This window comes from Podarcis tiliguerta (genome assembly GCF_965153285.1).
Source record: "Podarcis tiliguerta genome assembly, chromosome: 4".
Classification (NCBI taxonomy): Eukaryota; Metazoa; Chordata; class Lepidosauria; order Squamata; family Lacertidae; genus Podarcis; species Podarcis tiliguerta.
Genome location: NC_139537.1, coordinates 72,185,471 through 72,204,438, shown reverse-complemented (window position 1 = coordinate 72,204,438; position 18,968 = coordinate 72,185,471). Strand labels below are relative to the sequence as shown.

The 18,968-nt window shown below is 45.5% G+C and overlaps 1 protein-coding gene across 1 annotated transcript in view; it reads left to right on the top strand.

The window, feature by feature from the left end:
* The first annotated feature begins 609 nt into the window (after positions 1-609).
* The window catches only part of LONRF2 (LON peptidase N-terminal domain and ring finger 2), a 40,773-nt gene continuing 22,414 nt past the window's right edge, over positions 610-18,968 (top strand). The window contains exon 1 of the mRNA XM_083437774.1: positions 610-1,814. Coding sequence (XP_083293900.1) covers positions 1,034-1,814 — 781 coding nt within the window. The 5' untranslated portion in view covers positions 610-1,033. The remainder of the gene's footprint in view (positions 1,815-18,968) is intronic.

Sequence of the window (18,968 nt, the reverse complement as noted above, 5' to 3'; positions counted from 1 at the left end):
GTTTTAAAAAAGTGATTCTAGCCATACTGTGGATAACGAGGGAAGTTATCTGGGTGTGGAGATGAGCTAAGCCTGTCTCACCTGATATGGAAATAGGAACAAGGCTGGAGTTCAAGGCTCCCTTGGTGTAAGCCCCACTGGATTCCTCCTTCTGCTCTGACATGCATAAGATTGCACTGTGAGAGGTTCACAGTGGATGATGGATGATGAGACTTTGTCCAGTCATACCTAGAAGCCGTATGACTTAAAACCAGACAGATGAGAGGAGTGGAGGAGGGGTTATTATATAAATATACGCGCTTCCCCTCTCTTAACCCTCTCTTAAACACAAACTCGGCCAAAATTACACACAGCGGTCTGTGAAACTTTACAAATGGGAGAATCGCAAATGCGGAGCTGCCGGCTTAAAAATGAGGGTCACGGCCACACGGTTCGCCCTAGTTCTCCTTTGTGGAGAACTGAAAGCCGCCAGTTTGGAGAGGACCAGAAAACCAGCCGCGCCGCCGCTTCCCGGAAGCCTGCGAGGCGCTGGCCGGCCTCTCCCCCGTCACACACACGTGCGCTGCGGGCGGAGCGGCTGTCGGAGGGCATGTGCGCTCGGCTCACCAGGCCGGGGACTGGGGCGGGCGCTCGGCGGGGCGGTGCTGCCCTCAGCCGGGGAGAAGGAGTTATACAACCGCTCGGCGTTGCATAAGCGCCTGAGCCCGGAATAGTCTCAGCTGCCTGCTGGCGCGCTCCGGGACTGGGGCCAGCGCCGCCCTGCTCTCCTCCCCCTGACCCCGACGCGCTCGCTCTCCTCGGGGGACGCCCCAGACGGAGCTGGCGGCGCGCCTTCCCCCCCGCGCAGCCCTTTCATAACGGCGTCCGTCCCAGCCCTGGCGGCCACCAGGCTCCTTGAGCGAGGCGCGGCGGCGACGAGGGGCCGCCTCCCCGCTTTCCTGCTCCTCGCGGAGGCGCTGAGCTCGACGATGAAGCCATAGCAGGAGCGCTCGCCGCCACCACCACACCCACCCAGTCAGCCAACCCGGCGAAAATGGAGCTGGGGGCCGCGCTCGGGCAGCAGGCGCAGCAGCGCGCCCACCACCACCAGGCCCCGTCGGCGGCAGGAGGAGGAGGCGGCGGCGGCGGTCCCTGCGCGGAGATGTTGCAAGTGGCCGAGGAGGCTTTCCGAGGCGGGCAGTTCGCCCTGGCGGCGGAGATCCTGAGCTCGCAGCTGGCCGAGCTGGCGCAGCCCGAGCGGGGCCTTTGCCTCCGCCAAGGGGACGCGCTGGCCCGCGCAGGGCGCATGGCCGAGGCTCTGGATGCTTACAGCGCCGCCGCCAGGCTGGCCCGCCTGAGGCCCGAGGAGCTGCGCGAACTGGCCGAGAGCTTCGCGCTCAGCCTCCGCGACAAAGAGCTGCGCCTGCCGCCGTGGCGGGGGCCTGGCGGCGGCGGCGGCGCAGCTCCAGAGGGAGACGACCCGCTGGCGGACCCGCCTTGCTGCCGACCCCCGGAGCCGCTGGGCTGCCCGGTGTGCCGCCGCCTGCTCTGCGAGCCGGTGACTTTGCACTGCGGGCACACCCACTGCAAGCGCTGCGCCCAGAGCGGCGGAGGCGAGTGCTCCCGCTGCGCCGCCCGGCGCCCAGCCTCTGCCTCGGCCCCGGCCGCGCAGCCCCCCGCCGGTCCCCGCGTCAACGTGGTCCTGGGCAGCCTGCTGGAGAAGTGGTTCCCGGCCGAGAGCAAAGCGCGCCGGCTGGGCGCCGAAGGAGACGCGCTGAAGGAGAGGCAGGAGCTGGCGCCCGCCCTGGAGAAGTACAACCAGGCCCTGGACCTCGGTGAGTGCTCCCCGGCCCACACGCCCGACTCCTCCCCACAGAAGAAAGCTTCCCTGTCGCCTTTGGAAGCAGCAAGGGCAAAAACCTTGTCAATATGCTCGGCGACGCTGCGCCACAACCCCGACCTGGCTTGCTTTGGCTCACAAGGGGAGAAACAGGCCCAGTTGCGTTCCTGAGCTCCCTTCCTTATGTGGGAAGCGGATTAGGGATTTCCCGACGGGGAGAAAGCGCAATGTAATGGGGGCCATTTCCAGGAGTGGGTGTTTCTGCCAACGCTGGGCAGCCAGGCCTTGCCTGATACATGGATGAGAAGGAATTCGACAATAAGGGGCCCCTTCCCAACACCTGGGTGGAAAGTGCGTTGTGGCGCTTTCAGCACTGCCTGGTGTTTTTGCAAACTGTATGTGAAGTGTAGAAAGTGGGAGAAAGTGTGTCACTTTCTAAAAAAAGAACCCCCCCCCCCACTAAGCTTGTGCTTCCTGGCACTGTGCAATTGGGGATCCCAATATTCTGTTGGGAGGCGCCCCCCTCCCAACTGTTGAAGTTTGTGAAGGGGAACAGGAATCTGTTCAGTTCTTACAAACTGCTATGTGATCGTGCTTGGGCTGTGTGACAGCCCAATGGTGAAATGATTTCTAGGGGTCAGAAGGGTCTGCGACATAGGCGCAGTTGTGTTTCGGTGTTTGGAAGTCATGTGTATTGGGGAAATAGGCTGTGGGGTGTTGGGTAAAGGGTTAATTTGACTTCTCAAGTTATGTGGGAAATGAATTCTGTTTAGGTGGGTTCCACCTGCCTTGCCCATTCAGAAAAAAAACCTGGGTTTTTGTTAACATTGACCAGAAGCAGCCATGGGGTTTATTAGAATGAGGTAGGGTATGCTCTTGAGGGCTGGCAGTTACAGCCCCAGGATGCTTCCCAGCTGAAGCCAGGGCAGGGGTGAGAGCAACTACTGGGAATAGTCGACATCGGAACACATATTGTATCTTCTGTGCATTGCTTTGTGGAGAATGTTAAGGGCCTCTGCTACTGCAGTAAATCGAGATTTTCATCCAGGAGTTAGAAAAGTTCATACTCCACATGGTTTTCTCAGTCCTGGTGCCTTGTGGCTCAGATTTATGCTCAAGAGGTTCAAATTAGCTTTCCTTTTCTCTGGAACAACTTAAGCCACTTATTTTGTATTGGTTTCTGACTTCCATTTGGCGGGTCAGGCACCAGTAAGAAAACAGCTTTCTGGGAAATAATTCTAGAGAGTTTTAAAATTGTATATTAGTGAAAGTTGAAATGTAATTTGTAGCCATTGTCAACACAGAGGTTTGTGGGGCTTTGAGCATCTTGGAAACTCAGAAAGGGTGTAAGGTGTGCACATGAAGATACGAGCTAATCCTTCCTCGTCACATATCTTTTCTAATGCAGCTATACATCTTCATCTACTGCCCTGCCAGTACCCAGTAGGTACATACTATTTTCACTACCAGCCTTTTGCCTAGCCACAAAATAGCTGGGAATATATAAGATGACACTTCCTGCTTGGCAGAATCTCTAAAACATGTGCAGTGTGGGTTAAGGTCATTGTCAATCGTCTTTATCCAAACCTTGGGAAATTAATAAATGACTTACTTCTCTTACCTCAGGGACTTCCTTACAATTCAAAGCAAAACTTGCAGCAGCTACTGTATCCACAGAACTTATGGATACGCAGTTGGGCACCCTGCAGATTATCTGTGTGTTGTTCATTTGTTCATGGTGGGAGATGGAGGACTTATTTTTTTAAAAAACAAAGAATTTACAACGTTCCATTTTCATCTACAAATTCGCGAGGATTTGAGAATAGATTCTGTGTACTTGCTGGGAACAACATCAGAATTGCATAATATTGTTTCCCTGAATACTCATCATCACAACACAGTGTAAGAGAGTGTGACTTCTCTAAACACATTCAGAACCTTATACCTAAGTTGTTGACATGCTTACTGTAAGACCACCAGAGCTGATTGCATAATATAGATGGATTTCAAAACCTTTTTGGTATCTATGCGACTAAGAAAAGGAAGCCATGTCTCCAGAAACATCAAATAGGTGCATTTGGACAGGCAGAGTGAAAGTTTCACTATTGCTGGTTGTGGTTAAAATTTCAGAAATATGGGTGTGTGTGAATTAATACATGAATCAGAGAGTCTGGAACACTCTGGAATGCCAGGTTTGGCTGTGTATGCTTGATGTAGTGTAAATTTTCACAGGTCATCCTGACCTTTTGAAATGCCAGCAGGGAGGCGTACTGTTGGTTCTCTTCTGATAGGCTGTTTCAAAGTTTTTGGAGCTGGGCCTTTCTTGGTGACTTCAATTGGCTGGGAACAGAGCTTGTATATAGGGTGAAATGTTTTTCCTTCTTTTTTCAGTCGTTATTTTGCTGTCATTACATGTAACTGTTTAGACATAACTAACAAAAACCTTCCCAAGTAGAGCATGTGTTGGCAACCTTCGGCTCTGCAGATGTTGCTGACCTCTGCAGCTCCCATCATTCTTGACCATTGGCTGTGCTTACTGGGACCAATGGGTGTTGTAGTTAGCAACATTTGGACGGCCAGAGGCTTCCCATACCTGCAATAATAGAGAGAACCATTGGAGCTGAAATTGTCTTTCTTTTGTCATGTCAAGCAGCAAAACTACATTTGTTCCATGCCTCATTGTTTCATTGGAAAACACATTCTGATATGAGGAAAGTTTCTGTAATTGTACATCTCTGCATCTTGAATTATCTCTATATTGCGATACCAAAGTGCCCTCTTTTTAACCCAGTAAAACAAATCAGTGGAATTGATTTACCTAGCTGTGCCTCCTTTGTCATTGTCAACTTAACCATGGAGAAGTTCTTTCTCTCGCAAGCCTTAAAGCAATGCTGCATTTTTCAGTTTTGTAATGAGTTGCAGGGTTGTTTTTTTAAGAATAAAACTTTTGGGATAAATTTTTGAAAAGTACTTGGTTAAAACCTAACACAGATCATTATCCCCCAAATAGAATTTCCCCTGGGAAAGCTTGATTTCTGTGGTCCTTCTTGGGCCCATCTCAAACTGGAAAGCATTTAGCTCAGGTTTAGGGAGATTTTTAAAAACACATATTCTCACTCTGCCAGTGCTTATATGGACAGTGAAACAGTACCTAAATACTAGCAGTCATAATGCACAATGGGTTGTTAAAGGGTTCTAAAATATTAATACTTAATATTTAAAATATTAATATTTAAAATTTTAAAATATTGTTTTGCCAGAGGATTGATAACACACCTAAGGCTACTTGGATCTGTATTTTTAATATTGAGTGGAGTGTTCAGCACATAAATGCAGCTGAAAGTTTGATTCTGGAACTATGCATTTAGTTTGAGGCTGCGCTAGAAGTATGGAGCCATAACAGCTTTTTTGCTAGAAGTGTTTGTAAAAGCGAGGAAGATACCAGAGCTTGCCAGGGAACTGGCTCTGGCAGGGAAAATGCTCACACACACCTTATTTTCCTGTGTGTAAATCATGTATAGTCTGTAAAGTGATTCAACTGTAAAATGACTCAACACATTCAAAGTTCGGAAGAGATCATAAAATTATATAAATGTAGAGCTGGAAGGGACCCCAAGGTTCATCTAGTCCATCTGATTCTCTTCCTCAGCTCCCTCCCTCCCTCCCTCCCTCCCTCCAGAATTTCTTTCTCAAACCTGAGCAAACCCACAGGGGATCCTATCTTCTGCTTCACTGGGGAGAACCACACAGCCTCTTCAGATTTTCCAACTCTCCCTTTCCCTGCAGTGTGTTGTAAACGAGCCTTCTACTGTGCTTCCAAGCACAGTTCAAAGTGTTGGTGCTGACCTTTAAAGTCCTAAATGGCTTTGGCCCTATATACCTGAAGGAGCGTCTCCACCCCCATCATTCAGCCCGGACACTAAGGTCCAGCTCCAAGGGCCTTCTAGTGGTTTCCTCATTGTGAGAAGTGAGGTTACAGGGAACCAGACAGAGGGCCTTCTCGGTAGTGGCGCCTGCCCTGTGGAACGCCCTCCCTTCAGATGTGAAGGAAATAAGCAGCTATCTTCTCTTTAAAAGACATCCCTGTTTAGGTAAGTTTTTAATATTTAATGCTGTATTGTTTTTAACACTTGATTGGAAGCTGCCCAGAGCGGCTGGGGAAACTCAGCCAGATGGGCGGGGCATAAATAATAAATTATTATTCTTATTATTATTATTATTATTATTATTCAGCTTCATGGGTAAAGGGGAAGGAAGGCTGCCATCACTTTTTCATCTTCCTCTCTGGCTGAATCCCAGACATGCTGGGAGCCTCAATGGCACCCCTTTGGCAGCTTCACCCAGAGGTTTAAACCCTGGCTAGACACCCCACCCCACCCCTAGCTACGGCTCTGCAGCGATCATCTTCAGTAGGAACGACCACAAAATTGCAGTTGCCTTCCAGTAGTCGAGTTCTCTTCTGCAAGTATGTTGAACAAGCTGTAAATAAGTATTTGCAAAGGATAAAGTGGGTAAGACAGGAAGTTAGTCACTGGAACTCCAGTGGGGAAAGATGGATTTCAGGGAAGCTGGTGAGATTTTGACCTCTAACTGAAGTTACGCCTTTCCTAAACATACGTCAGTTAGACAAGGTGAATAAGCTCTCTCTCTCTCTGTGTTACACAGCATTGCCTATCATAAGATTAGAGCTATCTTGTGTACAGAAGGTCAGTGACATACATAAACAACTTCCTACTACACATACATAGCCTAGCAGCATCACAGACAAGCCTATACTTTAAAATGGGCGAGATAGCAGCCTGGTAAATGGAACAAAAAGGAAAACAAAGCCTGGCTTAATCACACTGCATCAAGTTATCAACAGTGAAATGCTTTACTGCCTTGCAGTTTATGACTCATCCTGCAGCATTTCTAGAAAAGCCTTTTCCCTGGTCTGTGACGAAAAGAGCCTTATGTAAAATGTGTTGATGTTTCTACTCTGAGACAATAGGCAGTCAGAGGCACATTAGAACCATTCCTTCACATTTCTGCGTGGCAAAATGGCGGTTTGATCACTGAAATAACTTGCAGTGGTTTAAATCAAAGCTGCCAACCTTTGCTGGCTTGTGGGCAACAAATTGCAATATGGAACAAGCCTCAGACAGCTTGGATAAGCTAACAAGAATCATACATGGCTTTTTTTCTTTAGTTTGAGGGGCGGGGGGAGCTTTATCTCAGACTGTATGCTGGTGGCTAGATCGGGGTTCCACACATTGTGCACAAGCGAAGTGGAGTGTGTCATCAAGTGTACACTCAACAGGGAGTTGCGGTTGGTCTCAGCTTGCTTGACACGTCTACCTGCATGACACCTCTGTGTTTGCAGAGATACATCTGTTATGTTCCCTGCCACCCACTCCATTACAAATTTAGGCGCACACTTAAAACACATTAGGAATATATCTAGAAATGCAATGTAGCACCTGGAAAAGGACCCAAAATGAAACCTGTATCAGTGTGCAGAAGCGGTGTCATTCTTAACCCTGCTTCTTTGCAAGCTCAGAATACAGGGAAGCCTCTTTAGTTGAAGAATAGTCCAGTTTTTGTCCTGCTTCAAAATTCACTTAAGCAGTACCCAAGGAGTTGGGTCAGCACTCCTTGCGAGCGATGTGGCATTGCTTTTGTGGTAGCACAATCAAGCATTTTGTGGGGAACTGGAAAACTGCAAGTCTGAGAAAACCAGTGGTGACAGCCCTTTACCAACCAACCAAGTGGTAGTTTATCGTTTGGCAAGCTCTTGGCTTGTGTTTCTTTGTGAAGTGTGGAGCAGAAGCCTTCCACTTCTACCTTTGGATTTCTGAACAGGCACAGAAGTCTGGAATAAAAGTTTTCCCAGCACTTGGCAGGAAAATGCAAGCTTACTTTGGGGTTATATGCACCCTGCGTAAGGCCATTTTTATTAGCATTGTACATGCCTGTACAAGCACCATAAGGTCTTTCTGTTGCAAAAAAATTTAAATACAGCTGGTGATAAGAGGATGTTTACCTCTAAGGATAGTTTCTCCTCTTTGGGGGCAGGGGGCGGGTTCTTCTAAGCCATACTCCTTGTAAGAATTCTGTTCTGCTCAAATCTTCATCTTGATAGAAACCAATGAGGTTATGAAAGCCCATTCCCAGGGTTCTGCATTCAAAGAGAAAAACGTAAAGAGCTGTTAGGGGAAATCATGCAAGTGTCGTGCTGTTCTGTACTACAGTATTTTAGTTCTTAAGCTCTCGCATCCTATTTGGTGCTGTTTGGACCATCAAGGTGGAGAGATCCAGTCCTGGAAATAAGGACAGGGCTTCACAAAAGGATAGAATGGATATTGGGGTGATGATTTGGTTGCACTGATCCTAAACATGCTCTGTGGAAGCTGTGGGGTTTTGCGGGGACAGGGGATTTGTAGGGGGAAGCATTAGCCTGATGGAATAATTAGAATTCAGTTCCGTGTATGACAGGAAACACCAAGGTGAGAAAGGAGACAAGAGGGTTGGAATGAGCAAATGAGAAAGTGGAGGTTGTAAAAGAAATCCAGGTAGGGATTGCTGGAAATTAAAGACCAGCATCTTGAAGATGATCTTGGTGCAATGGGGAACAGTGCAAAAACTATAGAAAGAGAAAAATCCTCATAGCAACAGAGATTATCTAAGTTGAGGCATCTCTAAATGACTGGCAAGTAGAGAGAGCTTCAGAAACTAGTTGCATACTGGTTACCAATGTTTGAACGAGTTCTTAAGTGGGATTTAGTAGGGTGACTTAGTAATTCTGGATCAGGGGGTCAGCAACCTTTTCAGCCGTGGGCTGGTCCACCGTCCCTCAGAGCATGTGGTGGGCCGGACTATATTTTTGGGGGAAAAACATGAACGAATTCCTATGCCCCACACATAACCCAGAGATGTATTTTAAATAAAAGCACACATTCTACTCATGTAAAAACACGCGGGCCGGATTGAGAATTGGACCGCATCCGGCTTCCGGGCCTTAAGTTGCCTACCCCTGTTCTAGCTTGTTCCAGAAGCACCAGCAGATCTTTCTTTCTTTTTCTGTCTTTCTGTTCTTTTCTGTCTTTCTGTTTCTTTTCCTGTGTAATTTGTGACAGGCTACTATTGTACAGTGATTTTTTTCTTTGTAGAACTCCTCCCAAATGGCATTTCCTTCCTGTATTAACCTATATGTAATTTTGAGTAATGCGGGGCAGTAAAAAAAAGAGAGAGCCATTTTTATTTTAGAAAAAGAGAACAGAAATGACACCTGATTGAAGGTAGTTATAAGATGCTGGATTTTAAAATCCAAAATGAATCAAAGAGGGTGGGGGTGGGGAAATGGTGTAATGAGAGGAAAAAAAGGACTGAAGCGAAGTATAATGAGGCTTCTCTTCTCCTCCCCCAACAATGCTAGACAAGAAAAGAACAGGCCCTGCTTTTAGAATTTGAAATAAGATAATGCCAGTTTTGCAGGGACACTCTTGGCATTGTAACTGGCATGATTCACAGAAGTTGTTTGAATGGATAAATATATCAGGATTGCCTGATAGTACAAGGGAAATTGCTGAGTTTTGTTGTTTTTTTAATATATATATATATTTGCCCAACTTAAATTGCTATAAATAGGCCCCCTGCTATTATATTCCTAGATAGCTTTTTGTAGCTTGGACCTTCATTGTGTGTCTCAGCAGGCATTCCTGTGCCGCAGTAGCAAATAACTCTGTTTTCTTAGATTCCACCCCCCCCCAACCCAGTTTGGTTTAAGTGTCTCAGTGTGTGAACTACTTTAGGAGGTGACTTTTGACTGTAACTTTGCTTTTATATTGTTGACACCGTTATTTGAGGTAAGAAGAGCACCAAGGAACACGCAAAGCCAAATTTAATTAATACCACCCAGAAGCTCTGAAATATATTGGACTAAAGGTGCATGTGTAATATAGTTCAGAAGCGACATTTCCTTTCCTCTCTTCCTGCGTGTTTTTGGGGAAATGTGTGAGTAGATTATGCTCTGTTTGGAGCACTTCCCAAAAATAGTAGCGGAGATAGACAGGAGAAAATTAGAGGTGCAAGCAAGTGGTTGGTTTCTTTCTTAATGTGAACAAAGAGACATTCAACTCAATGTACTCTTCACTGGATTGCCTTGTCAATTTTGCTCAGATGTTAAAGGTTGAGCTAAAATTGGCTGGATGTTCAGTGCAGGGTGGTAGTTCTGCATAAAGGTGACTTTCCAATTTCAGCTGTCAGTTCATTTTCCTTCTGACAGTAATAAATAAACATTTCCCTGCATAGCCGAGCACAGTGGTACCCATATGGACGCTGCTATCTTTCCCCCATATAATGACCTTTTAAAAATAAATAAAAAAGGCCAACACAAGCATGTGGTACAGTTCAATCTCTGGAGCTCGAAAAACTCTGTTCAGTTCTTTAAAGGTGGGGGGGGGGGGATTGCTGAAATGTTTTGGAAGGTTGAGCTATTGTAGCTTCGTGGCTAAATTTTTGAATTGGAAAGTGCTTGCTTTAAATTTCACCTCTGCATTAATTCACCAGGTGGCAATATTGCAGCTTTCACTCTCAGCCCCTTTCAGGATGGCAATAGCAAGCCTGCCTTGCCGGGCTGTTTTCTGCATGTGTAACAGTTGAAATAACACTATCTAAACTCTGTGCACTAATAGCAAGGAAGTTATAACCCTAGCTTATTCAGTATTGAACTCTTACGGTTTTTTGACTACATGCGGAAGTGGGAAGAAGCTATCTCTACCAGCTAATGCCATGCAATTTCCTCAACGTTGCATTGTGTTATGTGCCTAAGTTTAAGTCAACCACTATTGCGCCTTATCTCTCTCTTCCTCTTCTTCCTGAATATGGTCTTTTTCTTCTTCTTTTGTGTTAACTGCTTGGTTCGCTTCCTACATGTTGCTTCTAAAGCTAGGAACACACTAAAGCTGCAATCCTACACACACTTTCTTGGAGGTAGAAATATATGGGATAAAGGAATGTAATGTTGGTTTTCTTGAGAAGGTTTTGATCCTTTCAGCTCTTGTTAGCTCTCAGCAACTTCGTGACCCCTTTTAATATGCCCATTGCTGGTTTCCACTAAGCTGCCAGCTTCCTGCAGGTCACGTGCAGCTGAATAAACGGTTTATTGCAGCTGTTTGGTAATTAATACAGATCCAAAAACAAAACCCTGTGTCAAGCCATTTGGAATAGAGTGTTTCAATTACCATTGGAAAGAGACTTGTTGTTAAATACATGATAGAGCTGGCATGTCCCAGAGATAATGTGCCCATCACTATTGCTGATAGCAGGAAAAGTTCTGCTACATTTCCACATTGTCTAATTTTTGTCTTCTTTGGTGATCACTTGTTGTCGAGTAAAATAGTCATAGAATCATAGAATCATAGAGTTGGAAGAGACCACAAGGGTCATCGAGTCCAACCCCCTGCCAAGCAGGAAACACCATCAGAGCACTCCTGACATATGGTTGTCAAGCCTCTGCTTAAAGACCTCCAAAGAAGGAGACTCCACCACACTCCTTGGCAGCAAATTCCACTGTCGAACAGCTCTTACTGTCAGGAAGTTCTTCCTAATGTTTAGGTGGAATCTTCTTTCTTGTAGTTTGTATCCATTGCTCCGTGTCCGCTTCTCTGGAGCAGCAGAAAACAACCTTTCTCCCTCCTCTATGTGACATCCTTTTATATATTTGAACATGGCTATCATATCACCCCTTAACCTCCTCTTCTCCAGGCTAAACATGCCCAGCTCCCTTAGCCGATCCTCATAAGGCATCGTTTCCAGGCCTTTGACCATTTTGGTTGCCCTCCTCTGTACACGTTCCAGTTTGTCAGTGTCCTTCTTGAACTGTGGTGCCCAGAACTGGACACAGTACTCCAGGTGAGGTCTGACCAGAGCAGAATACAGTGGCACTATAACTTCCCTTGATCTAGATGCTATACTCCTATTGATGCAGCCCAGAATTGCATTGGCTTTTTTAGCTGCCGCGTCACACTGTTGGCTCATGTTAAGTTTGTGGTCAACCAAGACTCCTAGATCCTTTTCACATGTACTGCTCTCAAGCCAGGTGTCACCCATCTTGTATTTGTGCCTCTCATTTTTTTTGCCCAAGTGCAATACTTTACATTTCTCCCTGTTAAAATTCATCTTGTTTGTTTTGGCCCAGTTCTCTAATCTGTCAAGGTCGTTTTGAAGTGTGATCCTGTCTTCTGGGGTGTTAGCCACCCCTCCCAGTTTGGTGTCATCTGCAAATTTGATCAGGATGCCCTTGAGTCCATCATCCAAGTCGTTGATAAAGATGTTGAATAAGACCGGGCCCAAGACAGAACCCTGTGGCACCCCACTAGTCACTCTTCTCCAGGATGAAGAGGAACCATTGATGAGCACCCTTTGGGTCCGGTCAGTCAGCCAGTTACAAATCCACTGAGTGGTAGCATAGTCAAGACCGCATTTTACCAGCTTCTTTACAAGAATATCATGGGGCACCTTGTCAAATGCCTTGCTGAAATCAAGGTAGACTACATCCACTGCGTTCCCTTCATCTACCAGGCTTGTAATTCTGTCAAAAAATGAGATCAGGTTAGTCCGACATGACTTATTTTTCAGAAATCCATGCTGACTATTGGTGATCACAGCATTCCTTTCTAGGTGCTCACAGATTGTTTGCTTAATGATCTGCTCCAGAATCTTCCCTGGTATTGATGTTAGACTGACTGGGCGGTAATTATTTGGGTCCTCTCTTTTCCCCTTTTTGAAAATAGGGACAACATTTGCCCTCCTCCAGTCTGCCGGGACTTCGCCTGTTCTCCAGGAATTCTCAAAGATGACTGCCAGTGGTTCTGAGATCACATCTGCCAGTTCTTTTAATACTCTTGAATGCAGTTCATCTGGCCCTGGAGACTTGAATAGTCTTCCATGACTATTGTCTTAACAGTGTGTCCGTAAGGTGACTATCTTTGTAATCTTATATGAACACGTGTTTTACCTAGGTTAGAGTGATGGGGAGATTTATGTGACCTTGTGTGGTTTTATTTCAATCATTTGTTAGTCATGGGAAGGTGGGATATAAATGTGTTAAAATAAATGCTTGGTAATTTTCAGTGATGGCAGGTATCAAAGCAAGTATGATTCAAAGCAATTTGTTCTACCCAGTGCTTTTTCCCCCAAAAAAATAAATGTTTAGAGGTACTCTCATTTTGACTCAGGAGAATCACCATTTTGTAGTTCAAATCGGGGGAAATAAATACAGTAAATGGACAAAAGTACAAAGATTCACAAAATGTTTAGGTGTATACGTACCCCTGCGTTCCCCCAGGGGGAAAAACATTAGTTTTACAACTTGGAAGATTCAGAAAACCCTCTAGAGCTACCGCATAATACAAATACTGCTTTTTCCAAAATGGGGACCCCTTAGGATTTTGTTCCTTAAGCCCAATGCTGCTGGGCAGAGATGAGTCGGTGTTGTTGTTGTTGTTGTTGTTGTTGTTGTTTTATTTGCATTCCACCCATCTGACTAGGTTGTCCCAGCCACTGTGGGCAGCTTCCAACAGATACAAAAACATAATAAAACATTACACATTTAAAAAAAGTCCCTATACAGGGCTGCCTTCAGATGTCTTCTAAAAGTCAGATAGTTGCTTGTTTCCTTGACATCTGATAGGAGGGCATTCCACAGGGCGAGTGCCACTACTGAGAAGGCCCTCTGCCTGGTTCCCTGTAACCTCACAGTGAGGGAACCACCGGAAGGCCCTCGAAGCTGGACCTCAGCAGGTGGAGATGCTTCTTCAGGTATATAGGGCTGAGGTAGAAGAACTAACCCCCGGGAACTATTGGTGGAGGCAGCATAGTTCAGTGGGTAGCGCACGTGTATTGCATGCAGAATGTCCCAGGTTCAGCCCCTGCTGTCTCCAGTTAAAAGAATCAGGGAGCAGGGGATAGGAAAGACTCCTCTCCCTATGCCAGCAGAGAGCTGCTGGTAGTCCAAGTAGACAATGTCAGACCGACAGACAAATACTTTGACTGGTATTATGCAGCTTCCCAGCTGAGGTTAATGGTGTGGAGTCTTCTTTTCCAGTAGACAGCCTGTGCCATATGTTCGCACATGTTGTTGGGCCAGACACTTCTTTGGCATGCTTCAAAACTGAGGGTTGAAAAAAGCAATTCACTGTGCCACTGCCCTATCGTTGTGAATGATTTGTGCTGTTTCACGATAGGGGCATGGATGGAACATTACAGTGGTACCTCAGGTTAAGTACTTAATTCGTTCCTTCTTAACCTGAAGCACCACTTTAGCTAATGGGTCCTCCTGCTGCCGCCGCACCACTGGAGCACGATTTCTGTTCTTATCTTGAAGCAAAGTTCTTAACCTGAGGTACTATTTCTGGGTTAGCGGAGTCTGTAACCTGAAGCGTATGTAACCTGAAGCGTATGTAACCCGAGGTACCACTGTATATTATATTCACAGTGTTTTTATCTGGCCATCTCTCCCTTTTCCTCCTTCCTCTTTCTTTTTCACAACAAAACGGAGCAAGGATAACTGAAAGAGTGTTTGGGGGTTGTTTTTTGTTTTGTTTTCCCTTAAAGAATTGGTTAAAATATAACTGGAAGTGCTTATGTAAGTTTGTTTTTCTTTCCCTAGCTTCCCTTGATAACGTGTATGCAAACATTGTTCACGTGGCAATGAAAAGATGTCCCACATGCCTTTTGGACTACAGGCATTCCCTGAGCCAGCAAGCATGTTGTGTCTTTTCCTAGGTCTTAGTTCAGGCTTTCGTAATCTTTTCAAGGTCAGGCCTACAGATGCTGTCTTCAGCGCTGCTTGTCCAACTGGCCAGAGCAATCCACTTTGAACAAAATATTTAATTTCTGCTTTAATACAAGGTAGATTTAGGTAGACAATTGGGGGTTTGCCTCTCGCTCATTCCTCCTCTGCCTCACAAAATAATAATAATAATAATAATAATAATAATAATAATAATAATAATGAGCCTGCCAGATTTCACGTAAAAAAGAAGTGATAATCAGAGCTTAAAATGTTTTGTTATACTGCCTCAACGTGACCGAGAAGCAGACAAATGTGTCTGGTGTTTTAAAGCGGGGTTGATGCAACCTTTAGAAAAAGAACTGATCATCCCACTCCTTTTCAAAAGCATCACATTTGCCATCTCTGAAATCCGCTCTTCCACTGAGTACACGTGCACAGAAGAAATATCATGCAGTGGGAGTTGTGGTTACCTAGAGACTGTCAGTAGCTCTCATCTTTATGAAGCTGTATTACATTTTTATGTTGGTTTAAAATAAAATAAAATTGTACGCATATGGCTCAACCTTCATCTGTTAAAGGTAGCTAGGAATGTTAAAGGTAAAGGTACCCCTGCCCGTACAGGCCAGTCTTGACAGACTCTAGGGTTGTGCGCCCATCTCACTCAAGAGGCCGGGGGCCAGCGCTGTCCGGAGACACTTCCGGGTCACGTGGCCAGCGTGACATCGCTGCTCTGGCGAGCCAGAGCCGCACACGGAAACGCCGTTTACCTAGTAAGCGGTCCCCATTTATCTACTTGCACCTGGGGGTGCTTTCGAACTGCTAGGTTGGCAGGCGCTGGGACCGAACAACGGGAGCGCACCCCGCCGCGGGGATTCGAACCGCCGACCTTTCGATCGGCAAGCCCTAGGCGCTGAGGCTTTTACCCACAGCGCCACCCGCGTCCCAAGCTAGGAATGTTACCACTGATTTAAATGGGAAATAGATTCCACACTCGATGAATCTGCTACAATAATTAGGTAATGTTTCTATGAAAAGTGAGAGTAGTATATCCCAAAGCCTTGACATGACTTCAGTGCACCCCAGGTGAATTTCTTTTATCTTGCTCACATAGAAGGTTAGCCATTTCCTACTGTACTTCCCATCCTGACTTAAGTGATAGGCTGTTACTTCTGGACAGACATGTGCCTTTGTGGAAGCATTTGGCAGATAGAGAACATGTGTGATAGCTGGCTTTCTAGTTTGCAGCTCCTGGGTATGAACCTGCACTTCTGCTCTTAACATTTCCCTTTGTTTTGCGATTATAAGATTGTAGCCAGCATTTAGCAGAATTTTTAGCGGTTGAGAAATACTGCTGAAAAAACATGGTTGTTTCTGGGACAGCAGAAGGTTAATGTAGGGCAGACAGAAATGGACTATACAGAATGAACTTGGAGAGCAGCTCCAGAATGACTGTTCTCCTGTTAACAGCAGAGGCTGGATGTGCAACATATAATTAAAGGACTCCTAATGATGCTTTAACCACAAGTAAACACTACAGGTGAAGGAAATGCAACTGGCCACCTGATTATATATTACTGAACTATTTATTCTTTCTGGTTACAAAAGACATTCCATTAGAGGGGAAGCTTGGGACAGAATAGGCCTTCCAGTCAGTGTACTGATTGCCTCTTGGTCTCCCTGATGGAGCTTGACAGAACATTGCTGGATATGTCCCAGGTTGTGGATATGTGGAGACTTCTATCTCCATTTGAGACCTCCTTAACTGGTGAGTCTCAACAAACCCAGGAACCCCATGACAAGTGTGGGCTTTGTCCCAATATACCGTATTTTTCGCCCTATAGGACGCACCGGCCCATAGAACGCACCTAGATTGGGGGGGGAATAAAGGGGGGGGGAATTATTTCCCACCCCAGTGCGGGGCTGGGGAAGACCGAGCTTCCCCTGACCCCAGCCCCCAGAACAGGCAGCTCTCTGCAAGCTGTGGGAGCCCAGCGCGAAGTCGTTCTGGGAGCTTGCGCGGCTGGGGGCGGGGGAAGCCCGAGCTTCCCCCGACCCCAGCCCCCCAGAAAGGGTCCCAGAGCGATGCCGAAGCTGCACTGGATGGGATTTTTCTGTATTGGGTGAGATGGGATTATCTGGAGTTAGCAAGCCTTTAATTACTCCTTTATCGTAGGTGGATTACTACTACCTGCTTGAGTGGGGGAAAGCTGATTACTTTTGATCTCTGCTTTTGATATCAGTGGCAGTGATTGTCTTTCTGGAATGTTGAGGATTGCTAAGAGGTGGCACTCGGTTGCAATGTTTCTGTACCTACCTTGCAGGGCACTTCCTGAAGGTGGTATTTCCATTTCTTGTAGGAGACAATCCTGTGCCGTTTCTCAAGGTTCTGCCTGCGCTTCTTAACACTCAAGTGAGACAGCTTCATGGAGTCTTCTAGGGATTTCCTTCTATATCCAGGCTGGCAGGGTCTTCCATGAATAAGATTCATAATGAACTGAATAAAAGTGAGAAAACTAAAGTTCAGTCAGATAAGATGGACCTGTTGATGCTGGGCGGCGGGCCTTTTCTTAAATGGGAGTCTCCTTTCAATTAAATAAAGAACAAACATATCGGTGGAACGAGGCTTCAGAATCAGAGTCCTCAGATTCCTCGAATCTTGATTTCCTGTAGTCCTGTAACATGTCCGAATAAATTCAACTTTATTATTCAAAAAAATAAAAATAAAGAACAAACGTGCACCTTGTTGGGATACTGCCAGGGAGACAAAGTCCATCATGACTCCACGTCGTCTCCGTTGCGATCCATCGATCTCCCGTAGATACAGTATCAGCAATTAGCGACACAAGCTCCAGAAATAGCTTGCCACATTCCAGAGCTGAATTCTATCAGCAGAATTCACACAGCGAAAGATGCACGCAGGAGAGCATTATTTACAAGTTTATTCAGTGTTGGTCAGAACAAAGAAAACATGACTGCCTGCTTCGGTGTCTCAGGCACAGAGAGAGAAACGAAATCAATAGACAAAACATAAACTTCCTGTGAACAGGAAATACGCAGACTCTGTGACTCACAAAGCCTGCTCCCTTTTAAGGTGGAACGGAAATATCCTAACACACCTTGGGAACCTGTAGCTGTTTCATGATACCCAAATGGCAGCCATGACCAGTAATGTGTTCTTCCAGCTTTTGAGTAGCACACAGCTGTCTGCATCACATTGACCTAGATACTACACAACTAGATGTTTGGCATGCCCCTGGTAGCAACACCTCTGGGCTACTGTAATGCGGTGCTCTTCAACCTAGCCTTGAACTAGTTTTCAAGCTCCAGCTGATTTGAAGTGTGGCAGCTCTACTTCCGTCAGAAGTTGCTGAGCTCATATAAAAGTTATTCTTGCTGGTTCTAATTCTCCCTTAAAAAAATTAAAAAATAATGTCCTTGGAAGTTACTTATTGAACTCCTGGTCCTTCAAAGGACTTGATTCCCTCTTTCCCATCCTGCTAATAATGGCCTGCCCAGTGAATGGATCCCTTAATTGAGAGAAGTCTGCAGTGTTTTTTCTAGTATGAGGGAAAGACTATGGCAAGGCATGGATATTTCTGATTTCTTTTTTATGCTGGGAATAGTGGGAAGTTGTAGTTCAAGCCCTATGATTCCATGGAGGAAAAGGACACTAGTCTAAGATTTTGGACTTCTACCATAAAGTGAGCCCTCCATCACCTAGCATTCCCCTGGGTGAGCAGGGTGCAAACAGAATCATGTTGGGAAAGTTTCCTTGCAGCAGGCTGTGCTCACCTTAATTCTGTCTATTGTGGTTAAACACCCCTGCTTTGAATTTTTGCCCTATTCCAAGTGTTATGATGATGTCACCTATACTTTTAATTATTTCACTGTAAGCTGCAGTAATGTTTTTTATTTGCATTCCTGCTATAACAGACAACACTCCTTTTTAGTTGCATTTAGATGTACCTTGCAGATGCATAAACTGGTATATTTTTTGCAACTCCCTTTTATAACTCTGAAAATTTGTAGTGGTGGTGAAGATTATTCAACGCTGGCAATATTTTAGGGATAAATGCAGTACTTTTTTTTAGGCTGAATGCAGTAAAAATGAAATGTTAAATTTACTTCACTCTGTTCTGCATTAATAATTAGTAATACCGTTCCCTGAATAAGCCTTGCACCAGTTTTATTGGTTCTTAAATCTAGTTTTCTTCTTGCGCTGTAGTAATGGGAATTAAATAGAGTTCTATTTAAAGATGCCCTTGAAATGTTGTGAAAACATTCCTTACTTATTCTAGAAAGTCACAGTGCAATCATGAATCCCAGTATATCCACTGTATCCTCTACATCAGTAATATCCTATACACTGGAGCT